This window comes from Vulpes lagopus, chromosome 6 (genome assembly GCF_018345385.1).
Source record: "Vulpes lagopus strain Blue_001 chromosome 6, ASM1834538v1, whole genome shotgun sequence".
In the NCBI taxonomy this organism is placed as follows: Eukaryota; Metazoa; Chordata; class Mammalia; order Carnivora; family Canidae; genus Vulpes; species Vulpes lagopus.
In genome coordinates, this window is record NC_054829.1 from 122,396,348 (window position 1) to 122,421,713 (window position 25,366).

A 25,366-nucleotide genomic window follows, 5' to 3' on the forward strand; every position below is an offset into this window, starting at 1 on the left:
TGATTTATAGAGTTATTTTTTATCAGATTGAATTTTATTATAAAGATATTGATTCCCAAAGGCTCCAATAATTCAGACACCTGCACATTTTAGAAGACAAAGGATGACCTAGAAACTCAAGTGTTTATAGTCGTATGTACACAGTTTCTTCAGTGGACTAATTACTGTTTTTAAAAATGATTTTGACATACTCTTTACAAGGTGACTTGAGCTGGATCTAGACTTCATTCTAAAGTTTTTAGGATCCAACTACCTATTTTATAATAGAACTCCTGTCCATGGTTTGCCATAAGGCTAATAGCCTTTTGACTCTCAGAATTGTGTTCTTGTTACTTTGCTCCCTTACTGCCTGCTTTTTTTTGCATTGAAATTGTCATTTCATGTCTAACTAAAGGAAACATTTGTATATTTTTAAAGAGTTTTTAAACTTTTTTTTTCTTTTAGAGTCTTCAGATGGATTTTAAAATTGAACACACTTGGGATGGTCTTCCAGTGAAGCATGAGCCAGCATTTGTCAGGTTGAATCCAGGCGATGGAGGAGTGATGATGGAAGTTAGTGCTCCATTTTTCAATGATCCTCCAGCCCCACTCGGAGAACCAGGAAAACCTTTCAATGAACTGTGGGATTATGAAGGTAAGTGGAAGTACTGTATTTTATTGCAAACATAAATCTTTTTATAATAACCTCTCCTAGAACTATTATTTTTATCTTGCTGTAAGGAAGTGAGTGCTCTTCTGAACAACTGACATGTGTGGTTTCTTCCATTCTTTACCAATCTCTCATTCTGACTTTTTCATCATCACCTATGTGACTTCAGCTATATAACGAGAACAGTGAAAAATGGCAGTAACAAATCCAGACTTTTAAATGCTGCCATATTTCTTTCTTTTACTTCTGATACCTTTTTTAAGAAAAGTTCAGCATTTCTGTTTTGTCTTTAAGTATCTTCAAATTGCCACTTTAACCTTATAAACCTTCTTTGTGGAAGTTTGGGGATGTTTTACTTATAGAAATATTATTAACTTTAATATAAAATATAGTTTTTAGGGCAGCCCCGGTGGCCCAGCGGTTTAGCGCCGCCTTCGGCCCAGGGTGTGATCCTGGAGACCCGGGATCAAGTCCCACGTCAGGCTCCCTGCATGGAGCCTGCTTCTCCCTCTGCCTGTGTCTCTGTCTCTTTCTCTCTCTCTGTGCCTCTCATGAATAAATAAATAAATAAATAAATAAATAATCTTTAAAAAATATATAGTTTTTATATTATACTGGCAATTAATCTCACATGTCAAATGAAGGCTAAAGACATGCCATGAAATTACATTGTGCCAGGTTTGCTATATGATCCTCTTCTAATTAAACTACCAAACTTATCTTTCTGAAATACTCTTTATGATTCCATTCCTCAGGTTACAAACCATAAGTATCCCTGAGATAAAGTTCAAACCCTTTCTATAAGCTTTCAGAGTACTCATGAATTGGGCTATCCTATTCAATCAAAAGCTCTTTTTAAATATAACAGTGTTACATTAGTTTCAGGTGTACAACATAGTGATTCCACAAGTCTATATGTTATTCTATGCTCACCCCAAGTGTCGCTACCATCAATCTCCATACAGAGGTATTAATGGTACCACTGACTATATTCCTTATGCTGTGCCTTTTATCCCTGTGACTTATTCATTCTGTGACTGGAAGAATCTGTATCTTCCACTGTATCTCCCACTCCCCTTCATTCATGTTGCCTATCCCCCTACCCTCGGCACCCTCTACCCTCTCCACCCTCTGGCAGCCATCATTGTCTCTGTATTTATGGGTCTGTTTCTGCCTTTTGTTTACTCATTTGTTTTGTTTTCCAGATTCCATATGTAAGTAGAATCATATGTCAACCAAAAGCTCTTGACTTCTGAAAGACTAATGGTCTTACTATCTATGCATATTCTCACCCATGTACCTTTTCTCATCCTATTCTCTCCACTCTAATGCACTTAGTTCAAGGTCTAATATAGGTTTCATTTCTTTAAAGAAACCTTTGATGATTCTTGTAGTCCATACTTACATGTATAGCATTATACATACATGTATAGCATGCATCTTGTCAATGATAAATAATATGTAAAACATGTTATCTTTTACCAGTACAGAACTTGTATATATCAGCCACATACTGGTGTAGACATTAATGGGACTTATCTACTAGAGGTACTATAGCCACCAAACTCAAGAAGTCCTAAGCTCAACTCATCCTCTTCTCTCACAAACATGCTTCTATCCCCATGTGCTCAGTCACTATAATACCTTAATTTATTAGATATAGAAATATGAGATCTTTTGAAGATATTCCTTTCTTTCACTCTCCATATTTGGATGCATTTACGAGTCCTATCAGCTTCACCTCCTAAATGTTTCTCTAATTTAGTACCTCTTCTTCATCCACAACATCCCTACCATAAGTTAGGCCTTTATGATCTTTTACCTTGGCTAGTCAAAGCTTCCTTAATAGTCTTTTGCCCCTATATCCATCCTTCACTTAGAAGCCAGAGTGATCTATCAAAAATGAAAATTCAAACTCATAATTCAGGTCCTTACAAACCTTCTCAGGCTCTCTATCCTCTCAGGATAGTTTCACCCTTCTTATTATGATCTTTGTATAAGATTTTCAATGACCTAGTCCCTTATTTTTTTGCAGAATTACACTTCATGCGTTGAAATGTCTGTCTAGAAAGACTGAACTATTTCTAATTCTTTAAGGGACAATATTTCCCTAATCACGTACATTTGATTATACTCTCTCTTCACCCTGGAATGCCCTTTCCATCGTTCTTCTTCCCCCAATTCCCACTCATTTTTCAATGTGGAGCTTAGATAGCACCTTCTCCAAGAATCCTTCACTAAACCACTTTTTTTTGAGCTAAGTGTTTTCTTTCTTTCTTTCTTTTTCTTTTTTTTAATTATGTAGCAGCAACCCATGCCTCCTTCCCTTTTAATATTTTTTATTAGGAGCATCCACTTTCATGTCTGATTAGATTGTAAGCCTATTAAGGTACTCCCAGAATTTAATACAGTGTTTAATAGAGAAGATGCAAAAATGATTTTAAGATGATTATGCAAAATAGTAATTAGAATATGTATTAGAGTTCTCTGGAGAAACAGGGTTGAGAGGGAGCGAGATAGGGTGTGTGTATAGAGAAAGAGAGATTTATTTTAAGGAATTGGTTTATGTAGTTTTGGAGCCTGGCAAGTACAAAATATGCAGGGTAGAGCAGTAGGCTGGAGACCTAGGGAAGTGCTAATACTGCAATTTGAGTCTGATGGTCAGCCAGCAGAATTCCTTCACGGTCAGGGGAGGTCTGTCTTTTTTTCTGTTAACACCTTTAGTTGATTGCATGAGACTCAGCCACATTATGGAGGGTAATCTGCTTTACCAAAAGTCTACTGATTTAATGTTAAATCTGTTTCAAAAAATACCTTCACCAATACATCTAGAATAATGTTTGACCAGTTATCTGGGTACCGTGGTTAAAGTAGACACATAAAATTAACCATCATGGAAGCATTCTAATTCATTTAGGTTAAAGACTTAGAAAGGGACAAGGCTGACTTGTTGATGGAACTGTATCTGTATCTTAGATATTTCATTATAAAAATAACACATGGAAAACTGGAAATAACCTAAATGTTTATCTTTATTTATTCATGAGAGACACAGAAAGATAGAGGCAGAGACACAGGCAGAGAGAGAAACAGGCTCCATCCCAGGAGCCCGACGTGGGACTCGATCCCACGTCTCCAGGATCAGGCTGAAGGCGACGCTAAACCACTGAGCCACCCGGGCTGCCCTAAATGTTTATCTTAAAGGATTATATGAATAAATTATAACATTTTATAGAAGAATACTATGTAGTAATTTAAAAGCATTAGGTTTCTATATGCCAGAAAGGTTGGGGTTTTTTTGTTTGTTTGTTTGTTTGTGAAAAAGGAAAGTTGTAGGCAAGTATGATTCCGTATTTATTTTTTAAAATCCATGCAGGTGAAATAGGTTGTAGAAGGATAGAAAAAGTCTGACAGGTTTTAGAGCAAAGTGGGAAGAAAAGGACTTTGACTTTTTACTTCATGTTTGTGTTGTTTTAATTATTTATAAGAAATAGGTATTATTTTCATAATTAAATAACTTTTAAAATATGATATGTTCAGAAAACTCCCGGAAATTCTAAAGAAAAGAAAAATCACCTACCTGTATTCTCCCTCTCAAAGATAAGCAGTCATTTTTTGTAGATCTATGCATATTTTGTAGACATCTAGACACAGGCACACGGGGATATTCTTATTCCATGCACATTTGGTTATTTTTCTGCAGCCTGCTTATCAAATATGATGGCTATCTTCCCATATCAAAAAAATTTAACTGTATATTTGTTTGTAATGTTTAACAGCTCTCTTGTATAATAGGAGTTTTAGTTGTACATTAGAGATAACCATTTAGATCATTCCCAATTTTTAAGCAATGCTTGATGAATAGCATTATATTTATTTCTTTTCTCAGTTGTCTGATTATTTCCTTAAGATAAATTCCTAGAAGAAGATAACTGGTTCAAAGTCTGTGTAGTAGCATTCATATATATATATATATATATATATTTTTTTTTTTTTTTTAATCTCACCTAACACTAGGCTTTGTTAATATTTTTAACTTAGGACAGTTGGATATGGGAAAAAATTAATGATTTATTTTCTATGTATTTCCTCTTCCAAGCAATGTATGTTTATTTTCTTTTCTCCTTTTCCTGTGGGGATAGAATCATGTTAAAAATAACGAGTTAGGATGCCTGGGTGGCTCAGCGGTTGAGCGCCTGTGTTTGGCTCAGGCTGTGATCCTAGAGTTCTGAGATCGAGTCCTGCATTGGGCTCCCATGGGGAGCCTGCTTCTCCTTCTGCCGATGTCTGCCTCTCTGTGTCTCTCATGAATAAATAAATAAAATCTTTTTTAAAAAATTAAAATATTGGGGGATCCCTGGGTGGTGCAGCAGTTTAGCGCCTGCCTTTGGCCCAGGGTGCGATCCTGGAGACCTGGGATCGAATCCCACATCGGGCTCCCAGTGCATGGAGCCTGCTTCTCCCTCTGCCTGTGTCTCTGCCTCTCTCTCTCTCTCTGTGACTATCATACATAAATAAATAATAAATAAATAAATAAATAAATAAATAAATAAATAATAAATAAAAAATTAAAATATTGAGTTAATTCATTTTATATTCTAAAAAATAAACAAATTATTTATTACTGAAGCAAAGTTAAATTTCTTGGTATGTCTTATCTCTTCAAAAGTTGTGGAAGCATTTTTCTTGAATGACATAACCAAACAATATTTAGAAGTTGAACTCTGTCCGTAAGTATAAAATTTTTTCTAACTCATTACTATATAATTTGAATACAGTTAATTTCTAGTTATAAATGATAGGATTCATGGTAAAAGCTCAACCAAAAGGAAGAATGCTAATCTGAATTAATTATTCATTATACATTATACATATGTATATGAATTATGTGTATTGTTATGTGTATTTTAAGTAAATATATCATATTTTATAAATGTTTGAAAATATGCTGATATATATATATATAATTCACTAATGTGGCTGGTTTTCTAATAAATTGTAAAGTTTTTTGTAAAGTGAAAAATATAAATATATTTATCATTATAAATAACAAACTTTCACTACTTATTCTGAAATTTACATCATTATGTATTAGCTATTCAGAAATAAAGGGAGATATAGATATAATGAATTGAACTATATTCTTTTAGGGAATTTTTTAAATGACTAGATTAAACTTGAATTTTATGTATTACACAATTATGTATTTATGTATTCTTTACTCATCATTGAATTATTGAGTGTATACTATGTCACTTTGTGTTCAACGCTAGGGATAAAAATTAAATCACACATAGGTTTTTTCAGACTTATCAAAAATATTAACCTTGGAATCTTTTCAAATTTGACCAGTCCTTTAGGAACCCTCTTTACCTGGTTGGCAGTTTTTTCCTATATATGTAAAAAATAAATTTATGGCTGTCATCTAAATGTCATCTAAATTCTAAATTCATATAAATTCTGAATTAGTAAAGTAGTAATGAAATATTTCTTGTATTGCCATTATTCATTTTAAGTGACCTTTAAATACCTCTCTGTATCTAATATCCAGTATCCTCTATATCTTTGTTGGGTGGACAGAGTCCCAAACAGTTGATTTGAATGAGATTTGAGATACCATTTTCTTTTCCCTTAATTTGATTTCTTGCTAATTGTAATTTGGAAAGCATAGCTGTTCACAATATTATTTTTGAGAGTAGTCATATATCTTTGTGTGTTACCTTTTAACTAACATGACAGAATCTTTTACTAAAAACTATGATTTAACTGTCATGTGAGGTAAGAAAACTTCAATTATTATGTGATTAGTTTCATCATACAGGTGAGATAACTAAGGCAAATAGGTTTATAACTTGTCTAGAAAGCAGTTAAGAACTTGGATAGAATTCTAAAGTTTTATCCTTAGTTTTAATTTTATTAGATGATACCAGTTTATTTTCACAAAGTGATGACTTCGTAGTAGATGAATAGGATAATTAGATTCTCTTTTGTTTTTAAATTATATGATAACCATTATGTATGAAATTAATAATTTAAAATATATATTTTTAAGTTATTAAGAAGTTAAAGTCTGTAGAGTAGTTTGGTTTCATTTATTACGGGACAGTTAATAATCAAGAATCATGCATTTGCTTCAGGCAATCAACTCATGTGATGGTTAATTAACCTCTGGGAAAGCAACATGAAGAATATTATTGTTTTAATTTGCAAGGAATTTTATTCCTTTTAGGATATTCTTAAAGTTGCATAATAATAAAAATAAGCTGAGAACTTTTAAATGAAAAAATAGTTTATTGAAGGAAAGTCCTCTCTGAAAAGCTCACAACAGTCCATTTGAGAGGAAATGTTTAGTCTTTTCCACTGACAGTAAATTTGTTTCATGTAGCTATTTGAAATCCTTTAATTCTTACTGACCTGGCTAATCCCAATTATGCACTCTTGTTAGAATTCCATATGAGGATATATTTTATCTTTGAAAATGTGACATTAGTGTCAAAAACTAATGGTGTAAAGCAGGAAAATACAAGAGGCAGACAGAACTGAGAGGACAGTTGTGGAAGAGAATAGATACAAGTTAAAATCTTCAGCATGTTCACTTCTATTAGACAATCTATGTTTTTATTTTCTATCTTCCTAATGAGCTTCAAGACAGTTTTTTTTTTTTTTTTTTTACAGAAGTAACCTTTAGTAAAGTTGTTGGATTCAGACTTAGAAATCAGTGCCAGCTTCTTTTAGAGTACTTTATTTAGTTTTTGAAATGGGTTTTATTTTGAGCAGCAGATACTATGGTATTTCTCACCCTTTTTCATATTTTGTAACATCTAACTGGTTGAAGTATTTTATGTAATTTCTTATTTACAAAATTTAAGAGGCAGTCTGAACATGTGTAGCTTTAGGCATTTGACTGCAGTTTTCTGAAAAATGAGATACTCAAAGATGATATTTCTAAGTAACTGAACACTCTAGTTCTCCCTATAATTATCCAATATTCATATTGTAGATATGCACATATTGCAGACATGAAGGAAAGTAAAGAAAATAACATTTGTTTCTTTCAAACACTCATGAGGAATTTTAATTTTGACAGTCATGGACAACATTTGGTGCTTTTACTCTCTGGAAGAAGAAATGTGTGGAAAGTAAGTAAATAAAAATATTAGACAAAATCCTTAAATATGTAATATACATATATGTTATATACATATCCTATATAAAATGTTTAAAGTATAGATCTAAATGTACCTTTTGTATTTTACCTGTTATTTCTGTAGAAAGAACTTGCTCTGTCATACAAAGTGTGCACAGGAGAGACAAAATGGGAAGGTAGAGCTTATCTTCCTTGGAGTTATTTTCCACCACATGTGACAAAATTCAATGCATTTGCTATTCATGGATCAAAAGATAAGAGAAACTATGAAGCTCTTTACCCTGTACCTCGACATGAACTGCAGCAAGGACAAAAACCTGATTTGTAAGTAGAAAATAAATGAAAATATGTTTCAACTCTGAGTTTTTTGAAAACGAATTTTGTGTAGAACAGTAGTAACATTTTCACTCAAAGAAGATATGTATACAAATACCTAGTAGAGTCCTATGTTCCCTGATGGTCCCAGTAAGTACTTGATAGACTGACTTTGGACAGACATAGTTTCTCTTACTTTTGTCAGTAGAGCACTTATATCTCCATAGCAGTATGAGAAAAGCCTTTCTTAGTATTGCAACAGCTGGTATCAAAGTATGGTTGCAAATTCATTTATGATCCCTTTCAGAGCTAATGGCCAGAGACATCTGTGTGTTTCCTGTGTAAAGGGTTAATAAATCCTTTCTTGCTCTTTGAAAATGTGCCCTTTAGTTAAGTCTCTGGCTCTCTTCCCCTAATAACATCCATCATAAGATGGAGCCAGAGCAGAATGATTTCCTACACAGTTTAACATCCACTGTTACATATTAGTTAAGGCTTTCTCTCCTTGGTAAGCCGCAATAGGTAAATGCTTTTCCTAGAAATTTCTTTCTAGTTTCTTTTCAGAACTAGGATTAAATATCTTTTACATTAAGTTCTCTTCCTTTGGCAAAGTAGTCTATCCTCTAAGCTACAGAGCTGAAACTTTAAAACAATTATCTATATGGCTTATAAAGTATTTCAAAATTTGAATGTAAAAACATCTCTGAGAGTATAATATTTTTCTAACGCTAGATAGAATGAGACAGGTTTTGAGTGTTGATTTTTATTTCTTCTCTCAGATGTGAGGGAGCTTTTGTAGAATTAAGAGTGTTTTGAGATGTGGGTGAATTTCAGAGCTGAGTGATAGCAAGAATAAAAAAGTTGTACATATAGAATACATCTTACCTTTGGTATTTTTAAATTTTTAAAAAAATTTTTTTTATGATAGTCACAGAGAGAGAGAGAGAGAGAGGCAGAGACACAGGCGGAGGGAGAAGCAGGCTCCATGCACCGGGAGCCTGATGTGGGATTCGATCCCGGGTCTCCAGGATCCCGCCCTGGGCCAAAGGCAGCCGCCAAACCGCTGCGCCACCCAGGGATCCCCCTTTGGTATTTTTAAAATAGAATGTTGTTCTGTCACAAATGTGACAAAATGAATAGCCCTTCAGGACAACTATTTCACAAATGCATAATTCATTTCAATTCCCACCTTCTTTTTCTTTGTGTTTAGCCATCGTCTGGAATATTTCAAGCCTTTCGGTTTTAACACACTGCTTGGAGAAGAATGGAAACAACCAGAATCAGAGCTGTGGCTAACAGAGAAACCTGATGTACAGGAGTATAGTAGATGACCATATCAGTCATTTCTCCTCTGTATCTTTTAAGGTAAACCAATAATAAGTATAATCTTTTTAAATCATGATACCGCCAGCACATTTCAAGAACTGTTTTCATGGAGGTCAGTGAAAATATAGTATCTCTGGCAAGTTGTATATGAGTTAGCAAGAGAATAGGAAGTTTGTAGATGACTTTATCTAGAAAGTTAAAATGTTTCTCAGAGTCATTTAGTCTAGGAGTCATCATGTCAATCAGTTCTATCTGCCTTGCATCACCATCACCCCAGATATCCCTGACTCTGTCAACCAACATCATTATTTCTTTCCATTTCCCTAAACTTCAGCCAGCCTGAGACTAGAATATGTTATTTGTGCATTTTTTTGAATTCCGTGTAATGTACAGTAATTCTTTACTTAGAATCTTCTGTGCATTGTTGAAATGGGTTGAAAACAATGACCTATTTCAGTTGACAGGAGATCCATATCCGTTAAGGCATCATTAAGTTACATATGTATTTAACCATCTGTTTTCCCTGTCTTGTGACTATTTTTAGTGTGTGGAAGGAAATGAAATGGTCTTGAATCAGGGCAACAGATTCTACTTTCATTTACAAACAAATGACATTTTCTTAATGCTGTTAAATCAGATGCCAAAATGTCTTCATTTTATTTTGTAAACATCAAATACTCCTAGTCTAGAGTTTTTCAAATTTTGTATTGTGATATAGTTCAGAGTTTGAAGCCATCTAGTTGATCATCTATGAACTTCTCCACCAAACCTGGTCCTTCACTAGCTTTCTTAACTGAGAGATTAGCAGTCTTACAGAAGAATTTTTTTAAGGACTTTTATTTTATTTTATTTTATTTTATTTTATTTTATTTTATTTTATTTTATTTTATTATTTTATTTTATTTTATTTTATTTTATTTTATTTTATTTTTAAAGATTTTATTTATTTATTCATAGAGATGCAGGGAGAAAGAGAGAGAGGCAGAGACACAAGCAGGCTCCATGCAGAGAGCCTGACGTGGGACTCTATCCAGGGTCTCCAGATCACGCCCTGGGCTGCAGGCGGCACTAAACTGCTGTGCCACCAGGGCTGCCCTTAAGGACTTTTATTACTTGTACAGAATACCTAGTTGTCTGTCTGTTTGACAATATATTTTATCTTCTTCTTTTTTACTAACAGAACTTGAATTTTTAGGGGTACTACATAAAAACAGTTTTCCAGATTCCTTTGCAGTTAGAAATGACATGATAAAACGGTTCAGACTAATGAGATGTATGTATACATTGTCCAGTAGATCATTAAGTAAAGATGTTTTAAAGGTGAAAGATTCAGCTGCCACATACCTTTTACCTTTTGTCTTTTTCTCCTGAATTGCATGATTGAAACCTGAGGTAACACACTAGCTGTATTGTATCAATGAGGAGACAGTCAATGAAGAGTCAGCTGAGCAACAAGACAAAGGAGCCTGGGTTCTAAACAGTGCAATAGAGTAATGTATCATATCTGGACTACCTACCTATAGATTTCTTTATATAGGAGAAAATAAGCCACCTAATTTGTTTTTCTAAATTAATCTATAGGTTCACTACAATCCCAGTTAAAAATCCCAGAGGGAGTATAAATTGACAAACTGACTCAAATTTTATATAGAAATACAAAGGACCGAGGTGCCTGAGTGGTTCAGCAGTTGAGCGTCTGCCTTTGGCTCAAAGTGTGGTCCCAGGATCCGGGATCGAGTCCCACATCGGGCTCCTTGCCGGGAGCCTGCTTCTCCCTCTGACTGTGTCTCTGCCTCTCTCTCTCTCTCTCTCTCTCTCTCTCTCCCTCTCTCCCTCTGTGTCTCTCATGAATAAATAAATAAGGTCTTTAAAAAAGACAAAAAAAAAGAAATACAAAGGACCTCAAAATAGCCAAAACAATTTTGAAAAAGAACAAAGTTGGAGGACTTATACAATCTGACTTCAGAACATACTATTAAGATTCGATAATGAATGCAGTGTGCCCTTGGCATAGGTTTAAACAAATACATCAATGTAACAGGATGGAGAAACTAGAAAGAACAATGTGCAATCAGCTGATCTTTTTTACAAAGGTGCCAATGTATTTAAAAAGGAAAAGGATAATCTTTTCAACAAATGGTATTGAAATAACTATAAAAAACATGAAAACAAAATCAAAACCTTCTCTCCTACTTAAAAGTCTACAGAAAAATTAAATGTAACTGGTGAAATGAAAACAAATCTAGGAGAGAATCTTTGTAATACAGGTTAGAGAAATATTTTTTTTTTCAGATAGGACATGAAAAGCAATAATTTTTTTTTTGAAAAGCAATAATTTAAAAGAAAAAGAGAAATTGGACTTCATCAAAATAAAAACTTTCTGTTCATCAAAAACTTCCATTAAGTGAAGAAGCAAGCCACAGATTGGAATAAAATATTCAAAGTACCCATATCTGACAAAGGATTCTTACCCAGAATAGATGAAGAACTCCTGTAAATCAGTAATAAAAGAAGCCAGTTAAAGAAACTTCACAGAAAAAAATATACAAAAGTAAATATATAAAGTTAACATCACTTATCATCAAGGAAATGCACATTAAAACCATAACAAGATACCACTAAATGACTAAAACTACAAAATATACACTGGTTAAATGATTAAAGCTGAAAAAGACTGACAATAATGGGAATAATGTCCAGCAATAATGGGAATGTGGAGTACCTAGAACTTTCATACACAATGGATAGGAATGGAGTATATGGTACAAGAACTTTGGAAAAGTGGAAGTTTCTAAAGTTAAATACACACCTACTTTGTGTTTCAGCAGTTTCATTCTTAGGTATATACTCAAGAGAATATATACTCAAATGAGTATTTATAGCAGTTTTATTCATAACACAAAACTATAAACAATTGAGTTTCTATCCACATGATAGACAAGCTGCAATATACTCAGCGGAATACTACTTATGAAAACGAATGGACTACTGGTACATGCATGAGCCTACATGAATCTCAAAAGCATTACATTGAACAAAATAAACCAGATACAACATTCTGTATAACTATTTATATGAAGGCCAATTATAGGCCAAACCAGGCTGTTGTGATGCATCTCAGAACAGTGATTGCTCTGGGTGAGGGCAGAGGATTCAAATTGTCTGGAAAAGGGACGTGAGGGGATTTGAGGGAAAATGAAATGTTTTGTATCTTGATGTGGCTGACATTTATGTAGTTGCATACATTTGTCAACATCCCCCAAGCTGTATGTTTAAGATTTGTGATTTTACTACATGTGAAGTATATCTTAATAAAATATTGTTATGAAATAGCTGTAAATTAAATGGAGTTAACTTCTGTATATTGTTGCATTGAACAATCCCTGTGATAGTTATATGTGACTTAGTAACTAATTTTTTTTCATTTATTCCGTCTTCTGTCTGAAAAGAGAACTGGTATAAAATAAATACTGATTTTTACAAAAGACCATAAGTGTCTTCATAACTACATAGCATGGTGTCATTGTTAGGCATCCTACATAAATTCAGAAAATAACTTGAAAACGGACAGTAGTAACTAATTTAATGTGGCAACAATATGCCAGTTTTGGATAGGAAAGGCTTATTTAAAATGATCTGTGGTGGGATGCCTGGATGACTCAGTGGTTGAGCCTCTGCCTTTGGCTCAGGGTGTGATCCTGGAGTCCTGGGATGGAGTCCCATACCATGCTTCTTGCATGGAGTCCGCTTCTCCCTCTGCCTCTGTTTCTGCCTCTCTCTGTGTGTTTCTCATGAATAAATAAATAAAATCTTAAAAATAAAAAAAAGATCCATAGTGACTTATAAACTACCTGAAGCAATTTTATAAATACATAAAAAACTATCCAAAAAAAGATGTATTTAGTGTGTCCTGATTTGAGAAGTGAATCAATCATTCTTAATCACAGGCTCAGCTATAAAGCATAACTGCTTATAATGGGAAAAGTAAAGCACAAAATACTTTAGATCTAACCATATAAAATATTGAACTTGAATGTTGTGGTTGGTTTATGAACTTTCTAAAACCCAATAGGTATCCTCTTTTTATCTCTTAAGGTGTGTTTAAAACATCTCTTTACTTGTTTTAATCTAAATAAATATTTTTCTTCTTCTGATACTAAGCAAGCAAAAGCATCTTATATAATCATTTTCTTTTGAAAGGAACCTGCAGTTCAACCACAGAATTTTGGAAAATTTGTCCATTAGTAGCACACAAACAGTACATTCAATAGAAAGTTAGTATTTGAGAGTGGCATTTGTAATCACTGTTTTGAATTTGTTTTTCAACTTCAGGACCACAAAAGAATAATCATTCCTTTGTTTAATATATGTATAAATGCATTTCCTTTCCGTGTTCTGAATTGTTCACTACAGTATGATGCAGATTCTCTCCTCACCACCTAAATAGATTACACAGTGTATGCATTTATTCAAGTGTTTTCTCATGCTTTTTCACAGCTCCAGTAAAGTGTAAGTCACAGTTCAAGGGGAAATACAGTAGTTCCCCCTACCCCACACCTGCAGTTTTTCTTTCAGTGGTTTCAGTTATCTACAGTCAACCGTAGTCCAAAAATATTAAATGGAAAATTCCAGAAAGAAACGATTCATTAGTTTTAAATTGCATGCCATTTTGAGTATCCTGATGAAATCTCACAATGTCCTGTCTGGGACCTAAATCATCTCTTTGTGCAGTGTATCTACACTATATATGCACTACCCGCCCATTAGTCACTTAGCCGTCTGGTTTATCAGATCAGCTGTCACAGTATGACAGTGCTTGTGTTCAGGGAACCCTTATTTTACTTAATAGTGGTCCCCAAACTCAAGGGTGATAATACTGGCAATTCAGAGATGCCAATGAAAAGCTGGAAAGTGCTTCTTTGAAGTGAAGAGTTGAAAGTTCTTTAAATAGGGAAAGAAAAAAAAAACATTTTGAGGCTGCTGAGATTTATAGTGACAAATCTGTGAAATTGTGAAAAAAGAAAAAAGAAATTTGTGGTTTTGTTATTGATCTCACTGTACCTAATTTATAAATTAAACTTTATCACAGGCATGTATGTAGAGTATATATAGGGTTTCGTACTAACCATGGTTTTAGGCATTCACTGGGGATCTGGGACATATCCCTCACAGATAAGGTGGCAGGAAGGGCTACTAAACACTTGGTGTTTTTAGCCACCAACTACTACGTTTTGACGTGAAAAAAAAAATTGCCACAAAAAATATTTAAGTTCTCCTTTTCCTCCTTTTTTAAGGCATTAGGCTTTGGGGGCAGAAGATAATGAATAGAATTTAATCTGATATTTAAAAAGAAAAAGGATACAAATGGGGAAGCAAAGCCCAAGGATCTTCTCTTTCCCATTTAAGTTTTCATAATATTTGAACATTGCTTTATTAGAGCACTTATCCTACTGTGTATTAGGCTCTTCTCATCTTCTAAGCCTAACATTTTTACTCCAGTTATACAACCAGTTGTATTCTGTGAACTCACAGCAACTTGCCTTAGCTGCACTGTGTACTCCTTGCTTCCTTCCTGCACCAGGGCTTTGCTGCTGCCTCAGCTGTGTGGAACACATGAAGGAGCCCCTTAAGCATTCTCACACATCAACTATCCTTGGATAGGGATAGGGAGCTATCCTTGGATAGGGAGCTAAACCCCATGGGGCAATTCTTGAACAAGGAGGATGAGAGGCAGTGGTTAAATACAAATACACCTGAGGGACCTTCCACGTGGCTCTTCAGAGGTTTACTAAAGGGGCTTGCACCAGTTGCTAACTGATAGAGCAGCAGCAGCCAACTCATAGCACACGATATGGCCTTTTCCTCATTTCCTGTTTGACTCTTCCTACTTCCTACTTCCCTACTCCTTTATCAAAATTAACCTATGTGCAAGCTCTTGTTACAGTTCTGTTTTATGGGGAACCCAGGCTAAGTCCAGTGTTAGCTGAAGTGGCCCTAGAAAATATCAGGATGGGACTCAGGACTGTTATCACTCTTGGGGCAATTTAGTGAAAGAAACCCCACTGGTGGTGGTGGTGTGATGAACATGGTGTAATATCACAGTTATTAAGACTTTCTTCAGTGGTAGACTAGCTTGAGGAGCTGATGAGAGGTCAAACATCAATATAAGTGAGAGTAGCATTGGGCATGGAGATAGTGGTAATAACAAGGATTGTGAAGTTGACAGCTTCTTTTCTATTTTTTTTTTTTAAGATTTTATTTATTCATGAGAGACACACAGAGAGAGGCAGAGACATAGGCAGAGGGAGCCCGATGTGAGACTCAAACCAGGACTCCGGGATCACGCCCTAAGCTGAAGGCAGATGCTCAACCACTGAGTCACCCAGGCATCTCAGCTTCTTTTCTTTTTAAAATAATTCTGACGTTGAAAAAAAAATTTTTTTTAAGATTTCATTATTCATGAGAGTCAGAGAAAGAGAGAGAGAGGCAGAGACAGGCAGAGGGAGAAGCAGGCTCCATGCAGGAAACCCGACGTTGTACTCGATCCCAGACCCCAGGATCATGCCCTGGGCTGAAGGCGGCGCTAAACTGCTGAGCCACCTGGGCTGCCCTGAAAAAATTTTATTTGGTATTTCTACATTAATAAAAAATAACAATTTGGAATTTGGAGAGGGTTCTAGGTGGTGGAATAGGAAGCAATAGGAATCTCTGTCCCCACCTAGGCAACAATTGTTCTAGTAGGACTGATACAACTTTTTTTTTTTTTTTTTTTTTTAATTCTGAAGGCTGTTGAAGGTGGAGTTGTGGAGTTGACGGCTTTTTGAAAAGTCTTTAGGAGATATGAGAACAAAATAGGCAACTAAAAATTCAAGATACACTATGAACATCAGAAAAATGTACCTCAGTATTTGAAAAGCCCTATTTACATGTAGTAGCTGAAGCACAAACAGTATGGAAATTCAAACTCAGGGTTTAATGGTAAGTATAACTACACTACTGAATACTGAGCCTTGACAGGTCTCCTATTTGAAATGAGGGGTCTATTATGGAAAGAGTGGAATTCTCAGACCTGGGATGGGGACATGTGTGTGGATGAGCCTGTTCTAGCATATCTTGAGCTCCAGATTTTCCTTCACTCTCTGGACTGGTAGAAGCAGCCCCCTTACCCTTGTTGGAGGCAATCATCCTCAACTTGCTGTGACACTTACCCCCAAAACCTGAAGTGGGTGCCTCATAAATAATACTTGTTCTCAAAATTGCGCCATCTCCTCATCAGACTTAAAATGAGAATCAGATTGCAGCACTTCACAAAGGGTAGTGGAAGTAATAAGTACATGTGGTGAGAAGTATTGTGCACACTGAAAGGATAGGACCTGGAACAAGGGGAGCACATGTTGGAGTGTATCTAGAAAAGTCAGTATCTGGGGCTTGAAAGGGGAAAATTTTATTGACATGGGATGTTAAACTTGGGGCTTAACATCTTGACAAGGACACCTAAAACTTGCTTTAATATGCTGCCCAGTTAATTCTTGCAATTGGATAAAATGGTGGCTTACATTTACTATAAGTAAATGAAGCAGAAGTGCTAAAATTGCCTTGGTGGAGTTATTGAGGAAAGATCAGAGACTTAGATTATAACGTTTTGATGTTAGACCATAAATGTAGAATGTTACATGAGACCAGAAAACCCACCATCTGAATGTGTTTACCTCGAGGAGAATAGAACAGAGGAGACTGCTGGGTCACAACTGTCATTCTTGAGAAACTCAGTTGTGACCTGACGTATAGATAGCCTTTGTATCCCAGAACTGAGAGGGCAGTGTTGCCATAGAACTGGGATGTCCAGTGTTGATGGATATGATACATTTCCAGAATATTAGATTCCTGTGGAGACACTAATTAACAGAAGCTCTGTGACTGTAATTACTCTAATGAGCAGCAAAGCAGGAGTGACCGTCAGAGTGCATTAACATCAGATATCTGTGACTTTAGCTGATAGTCCAAGGTGTACCTAAGAGTGATATGGGTGGCTGGCCAATTTACACACCAGAAAAAAAAAATTGAAAACTGGTGAGCAGTAGGCTATTTTCAGCTCTTGGAATAGATTATTCTGTTTTTTCACTCCCCCCCCACTTTTTTTTTAAAGATTTTATTTATTTATTCATGAGAGACACAGAGAGAGGGAGAGAGAGAGACAGAGACAGAGACAGAGACAGAGGGAGAAGCAGGCTCCATTCAGGGAGCCCAACATGGGACTTGATCCCGGGTATCCAGGATCAGACCCTGGGCCGAAGGCAGGCACTAAATTGCTGAGCCACCTGGGCTGCCTGGTTTTTCACCCTTTTTTTTTTTTAATTTTTTTTTTTTTTTATGATAGTCACACACACACACACACACACACACACACACACACACACACACACAGAGGCAGAGACATAGGCAGAGGGAGAAGCAGGCTCCATGCACCGGGAGCCCGACGTGGGATTCGATCCTGGGTCTCCAGGATCACACCCTGGGCCAAAGGCAGGCGCCAAACCGCTACGCCAGCCAGGGATCCCTTTTCACCCTTTTTATACAGCTAATCCAGTTTTCAAAACCAGAACCAATTGACTGAAAAAAAGGCTGGGTCCCCTCGATAAAATAATGAAAAATGTTACCCTAAGAATATATGATAAATATTTTCCTAATTGTTCCCCAGGGGGATATGTGGACATTGAGCCAGAATATCTCTAGTCTGAAGAAAGGTGTCTACTAAGATGTTTGGGATTGATGAATATAGTACATTTGGTGTCTGAGTTGACACAGAGGCTAAGGAATCTCAATCACCATTATGGTCCTCTATTAGAATGGGACACATGGAGACCTGCTGATCAAAGGCTAAGAATATCTTGTAATAAGATGGTTCAGTGGTCCACTCCCCACCCTGAGGTCATTCCCAGGACCAAGAGAGGGTATTGTAGCAGTTTTGGCCTTCGTGCAATTGGCCCTGTAACCCAGTAGATCTGATGATGCTAAAGGTTTCTGTGGTGAATAAGGTTATGAGATAGTCTCTGGAAAGCCCCAATAGAAGAGACATAGTACGGCCTCTTTAGGTTCCTGGAGCAAGGCTATGTCTTCTGTAACTAAGAATATTTGAAAAGAAGTTCCTGCCATATTCCTGGCTTCTAGTAAAGGTTGAGTACCTGGCCATGGAACATACAAGTGACTGACCAGAGCTGTCTATCATAAGATAAGTATTATCAAATCTACCAAGTCATAAGTTCAAAAGGCACAACAGCAATACATCATATGATGGAAGTACTCACAGACTGAATCCTCCAGAGGATACAAATAAGTTGTATGAATAGATGTCTCAGAATCCTATCTCACCTACTTCTATTGTGGATGCCTTTCCCTCATCTTACACTCATGGCTTCATGAGAAGATTTCCATAACCAAATAACAGAGGAGGGGAGGGCAGCCCCGGTAGCCCAGTGGTTTAGCGCCGGCTTCGGCCAGGGGTGTGATCCTGGAATCCCGGGATCGAGTCCCATGTCAGGCTCCCTGCTTCTCCCTCTGCCTGTGTTTCTGCCTCTTTCTCTGTGTCTGTCATAAATAAATAAATAAAATATTTAAAAAAAAAAAAGCAGAGGAGGGGAAAAGGCATGCCTAATGGGTTATCTTGATCCATTGGTACTGGCTGAAAGTGAACTGTTGCCATACTACAGATCCATTCAGGAAAGGCCCCAAATGATGGTGGTGAAAGGAAGGCCTTCTAGTGAGCAGACATGTGAGCAATTTAGTTTGTCATTCACTTGTGTTGTGGAGAAATGTCTTTAAGTCACAAGGACCCTTGGCAGATGGTTTGGCTAGTTGTCCAGGATAAGATTTTAAGTTGGGAGTCAAGGAAGTTTGGGAAAGAGGCATGTAAATGGATTCACAGAAATGGCCACAAGGCATGAGGATCTTTATGTTTCACATTAATTCCTACCAGAACAGAGACACTATGGAGGAAGCCTTTAACAACCAGGTGGATACAGTGATTTATCCAGTTTGTATCAGTCAGCCTCTGTCCTCAGCCACTCAAGAGTTTGCACAATGCATCCATGAGCAGAAGAACCATGTTGACAGTGATAGGGGCTACATACAGGCCCAATAGTATGTATTCCTTCTCACCATGTTGAACTAATGACTGTTACTCTTTAATGCCCCAAATCCCAGCAGCCCAGACCAATACCAAGACCGTAACATGGTACTATTTCTTGAGGAGACTTGCCAGCCACTTGGTAGCAAATTGATTGTATCAGACTCCTATTTGAGAAAAATTAATTCATCTGTACTGTGATCAGCATCTACTCTAAACTTGGATTTGCTTTCTGTGCCTAACACATCTTACAGAACCACCAACCAAAAAATTTACAGAATGCCTGATTTCCTGACGTGGGATCCTGTGTCTTATCACCTGAGACCAAGTGACCCATTTTATGATAGAGGAGAAATGAAAATAGGTGCAGACATGCAAATTGAGGGAGTTAACATTCTTGTCAAATGCAGATAAGAATTGGTGGATAAATACTCTTCTATCCTTTGGGCAGACTATTCGGAGATGCATTCCATGCATTTTCTCCAGGGTCTTCAGTGGGCCTAAGTTTCAGTTGCCTACAGTAGTGATCAGCCCCCAAACACAACCTTATATTTGTTTATCTAATTTAATTTTTCCAAGATCCCATTCTTATTCTTTAGAATTGCATTCAAAAATTAATGACTGGCATATGGCCCTTCTTTTCAGTCTCTGCTCTTTGGGTGAACCCAAGCTAAAGTACATTGCATTGTAATTATTTATCTGTAGTCTCTGTTAATTCTGAAGGACCTATGTCTGTGTGCACAGATCCCAAAGCACAGTAGGCATTCAATGAGCATTTATTGGATTTAGTAAATTTAGAAGATAGATTTCAAAATTCCATGAGTAGGGAGAATCTTGGAATATTTTCCCTTTTGATATTGGTTTTAATGAGGAAAGGAAAGGGAGTAGAAACACATCCATACATTACCCTTTTCCTCCTCTTAGCTCTTCATCTTTGTCTTTTACCTTCTTATTCCCATTGGAAAATAGACACAGGAATGGTTATTTTTTTAATAGAAAAATGGGCCTATATTTGGGAAATTGAAGTGTTATAATTTTTCCCCAGATTGTAACTCGGGAGGCTTCAGCAACCTGCAACAAAGTTTTTTTTTTTCCTGTCACATAAGCCACCATGTTCTATATATAATAGATAGTAGACCAAAGAAGAAAGGAGCCATGTCTTACTAACTTATTCTCGTTTCAGCAATGCCTATACTAAAATATTACTTGTATAGTGCATAGACAATAAGTATTGATTTCTAAATTGAATTTCTTTACCCACTTCTGTTGCTGCTTCTTGCCTTCAAACATGAGAGGACTTCATTTCCTTCAGTCTGTCTCAAGTTTCTGTCCCTCCCAGTCCTCTTTACCCACCCCCAACTTGTCCTTTAGTCCTCATCACAGTCAAAAACTTTACTTTGTAAGTGCTGATTTTACGAGGTATTGACTCAATTACTTCATTAGATTAATTTATACTTAATGGATTTTTGGACTTAAGTCCAAGAAGTAGCATTTGCATTTTGAGATGAGTATAGCTGCAAAATGAATCTTCTAGTTGAAGATTTATATAAAGAGCATATTTTTTTGTTAAATCATAATTCCTGGGCATTATCTGATCATCCTAATTTTGCTCTTGTAGAGCAAATTTATAAATTGACTATCAGAAGCATTTATTAACACCAACTATCATTTTTTTTTATATAAGGAATAGTAAAATGTTATCTCTAGAGCTAAGATTACACATGTGTGAGGAATATAGGAAACCGGAAATTACTAATCTATGAAAAGTGACAATTGTCTGTACAAATATCACTTTATGTGGTATACTCATAGAGAAGATGAATGTTCAAGCCACTTCTTATTAATAAGCTACTTGCCAAGAGAAACACATTTTTTCCATAGGCCCCTCTAGGGTATTATTTATTGCAGGAATGTCACACCAGAAAATTTGTCATTACAACAGGTATATTTTGGTGGTAGACTAGTGGCTAATGTGAATGCAGATCTCTTAGGATTTGTCATGATTAGGGTATGAATCATACTGTAGGAGAATATTAGAGAGGCAGAAAACCCAGGCTGCATTTATACTAAATGCTTTTACTAACTTGGTTTTTGTCAAAGATCAAAAGACAGGCTTCAGAAGATCTGAAAACTTTGGCAACGAAATCACATCCTCAAGTAACTTGCAATAACTATTATAGCCTTTTATTTGTACATGTCAGAAACTGAAGTAATTTAGCAGTAATTTATTATAAATAATCTTGTAGACTACTTGTACAGAAAACCTAAAGATGGTGAATGTCTGCTTTCCTGTCCTTAATATTTTACTGTTTGCAATAGTGACAATGTATCTTTTTTCCTTTCTGAGAGGACCATCTTCTTTCAAAAATAGTGAAGTAACTGATATCAATAACTTTTCTTTTTTTATTTTTAATTTAATTTTATTTTATTTTTTACCCCGGCAATAACTTTTCAAACTACAGGTTGCAAACCTCTTAGGAAGTAGATTGTGGGATCTTTATAGTGAATTATAACAGAAAAATAATTAAATAGAATTGAAAATATCAGACTGCCTCACATTTACTGTTTATATGTTTCAAGAGTTTTGTTTTTATTTTGAATCTAGTCACAAATGTTCAAGATCCATTAATTTAAGGTGTTTACAGAACACTGGCTTTAAACACTTTTGTTTTTCACAGTATTATCTTTTGGGTAACTAGTCAATATCTGAAATATTTTCAATGATTAATGACTGGAGAAGATTTGGAGGGGAACCTTACACTTAAATATGCCCCCAGCAGCTTAAAAACTAAAGAAGGAAAGACAGCCTGCTACTTTACATTCAATTTGATTTTATTTATAACTTGGAAAAAAACCCCAGATATTAGGTGGATGGATAGATGGATGGATGGATGGTTGGATGGATGGATAGATAGATAGATAGATAGATAGATAGATAGATAGATAGATAGATAATAGATAGATATATAAAGACTTGCATATATGGAGCCTCAACTATAAATTTATTCATTAGAAGTGGTTCCTTTTCATAGTATATAGCTCTTTTTCTAACCTATAAATTAAGAACCTTTGGGTTCCAAGTAAAAGTAAGTTCAGCTCAAACCAGCTTAAACAGTAAAAGGGGATATAACAGATTTTTTGCAGATTGATGTAGAGGTTGATAATCACACTTGAAATCAGATTTCTAACCCCGTTTATATAGGGTTTTCTTGCTCTGTTATCTTCTAGGTCATCTTTACCCAAAGACAGCTCTTTTTGCGTATGAAATACTGTGGGTGTTAGAGGTCTCAAAATGACAAGCCACAAAATCCAGTGCAATACTCTGATTTTTACTAGTATTCTAGATATTTTCCTCGTATTTTAGAGGATTCTGCAGTCTGGCTTTTGATAATTGTATTCCCATGCTTTCATTTGCCTCTTGTATTTTCTGTGAATTACATCTAGAAGCTTGATTACATTCAGGTTCAATTTTTGGTAAGAGTATCTCAATGATGGTGTATTTCTGTCAGGAGATGCAAAACAACTGGTTGCCTCCGTTTTGTGATATTAGGAGCCATTGATGACCATTGCCTGAATTCATAAATTCATTAGGGCTTGTAAAATGTTGATAATCCAATTTTGTCATTAGTATATATTTCTTAGTTGGAATATTTCTATTAAAAAATGATCCCGGGCAGCCCCGGTGGTCTAGCAGTTTAGCGCTGCCTTCAGCCCGGGGTGTGATCCTGGAGACCTGGGATCGAGTCCCATGTTGGGCTCCCTGCATGGAGCCTGCTTCTCCCTCTGCCTGTGTCTCTGGCTCTCTCTCTCTCTCTCTCTCTCTCTCTCTCTCTCTCTGTGCCTGTCATGAATAAATAAATAAAATCTTTAAAAAAAATCTCAATTCAACTATTTGGATACCAAGAAACACTGTTTTTACAGGATAAATGCTTGATTCTTTTATTTAGCAGTTTTATGAATTGGTTCTATTGCAATCTCCAAAGATGACCAATGAGATTTTTAAAATTATGTCTTAGACTTCCAGAGAAGATGGTAGAGTAGGACAATCCTGGGCTCACCTGTCCCATAGATACAACTAGATAGCATCCACATTAGTGTAAATAACCCAGACAGCAACCTCAAGACTGACAGGACTCTCCACAGCTTGATGCAGAGAAGAGGCCACATCAAAGGGTAAGAGAGAGAGACACAGTTGGGAGGCAAACAGACCTGTAGGACTGTCCATAGGAGGGAGGGACACCATGGGCACGGAAAGGGGAGAGGAGCAGACCCCACTCCATTCACCCAGACATGGGAACCTGCACTGGGAAGATGAATCCCCATAACATTTGGCTTTGAAAACCAGATAAGCCTGTCCTCATGACTTTTTGGAACCAATGGGGCTTAACACTTGGAACTTTAAAAATTGGCAGACTCCACTCTGGAAGAGCTAGAAGGCAGTTGGAAACTGAGCCCTCCCCCCTTTTTAAAGATTTTATTTATTTATTTATTTATTTATTTGAGAGATTGAGAGAGTGAGCTCCAGTGAGGATGGTGGGGAGGGAGTCAGAGAAGCTGAGTTCCCACCCTTAAAGAGACAACACAGTGAACAGCCTGACTGAGATATAGCAAAAAAGCATCAGTTTAAAAAATACCTGGGGTATATGGGAAGATTTCTTTAATAATCTTAGAGCATGCCCCCCATGGACACCTGCAGGAATCAGTGCATTGAAAACACCTTCCACCTAGCTTGCTAATAGCATGTTCTGTTCCATGTGCTTCTTCAGTTCTGCTCCCCCCAAACCAACCAGCCTCAGCAGTTTTCCCAGATACCTGCAGGTCCCCTCCCAAAGCAGACCTATGCAGACCTTGCTGTCACCAAGTGCCCCAATCCCTCATTCTCCCACAGACACACCTTCCAATATGCCTTTGGAAAGAATCCATCTGAAGTGGTGCCACAAGCCTGGCCAGCACCCAGCAGGGGCCAGTACCACCACAAAATGATTCCTGCCCCCAAGAAGAAGTGAAGATAACCACAATCACTAGTCTGACTGTGGCTTCACCAGTGGATTGAGGACAGACATGTGGTCTGACTGCAGGCCTCGCCACCAATGAAAGCTGCTCAGAGGACAACACAGGGAGAGTGCCCTGAAGTTTGGTGTCCCTGCAGTTATGGAAAATACCCAGTCTGACTCAACTCAAGCCCAAGGCAGCCCCAGACTGGCCCACTAACAACACAGGGTCCAAAGACTGCCCACAATAGGCAAAGAGAGCCATTACAGATAACTGGACTGAAGGTAAGCATGGCTTAGTCACAATAGTAGAGTGCATTCAACACATGTAGGAGATATTCCTGAGGCACCAGGTTCTGGTGAATAGGGGACACTGCACTGCAGTGCACTACAGGACCTCTCTTATTCACAAGGCCACTGCTTTCAAGAACAGGAGACATTTCTTTTTTAAAGATTTTATTTATTTATTCTTGAGAGAGAGAGAGAGAGAGAGAGGCAGAGACACAGGCAGAGGGAGAAGCAGGCTCCATGCAGGGAGCTTGACATGGACTCAATCCCAACTCTCCAGGATCATGCCCTGGGCTGAAGGCAGCTCTAAACCGCTGAGCCACCAGGGCTGCCCCTATCTGACTTTTCTAACACGTAAAAATAGACACAGAAAGATAGAATGATTAGACAAAGGAATATGTCCCAAATGAAAGGATAGGTCAAAATCAGCAAGATAGCTAAGCAAAACAGATTTATGCCTGATAGAGAATTTAAAGTCATGGTCATAAAGATACTCCCTGTACTTGAGAAAAGAGTGGGGGACCTCA

General features: G+C 36.6%; 1 protein-coding gene across 6 annotated transcripts in view; it reads left to right on the top strand.

The window, feature by feature from the left end:
• C6H4orf33 (chromosome 6 C4orf33 homolog) overlaps positions 1-25,366 on the top strand; it is a 193,782-nt gene that overhangs the window by 13,124 nt on the left and 155,292 nt on the right. For 2 of the 6 annotated variants that reach the window (XM_041758985.1, XM_041758983.1), the window contains exons 2-6: positions 445-634; positions 5,319-5,379; positions 7,650-7,788; positions 7,921-8,120; positions 9,322-9,476. In XM_041758985.1, coding sequence (XP_041614919.1) covers positions 454-634; positions 5,319-5,379; positions 7,650-7,788; positions 7,921-8,120; positions 9,322-9,442 — 702 coding nt within the window. In that variant the 5' untranslated portion in view covers positions 445-453 and the 3' untranslated portion in view covers positions 9,443-9,476. Of the gene's footprint in view, positions 1-444; positions 635-5,318; positions 5,380-7,649; positions 7,789-7,920; positions 8,121-9,321; positions 10,372-11,300; positions 12,923-16,222; positions 16,450-25,366 lie in introns of those variants that run through there. The other 4 variants (XR_005988421.1, XM_041758981.1, XM_041758982.1 and 1 more) reach the window with 4 other exon arrangements.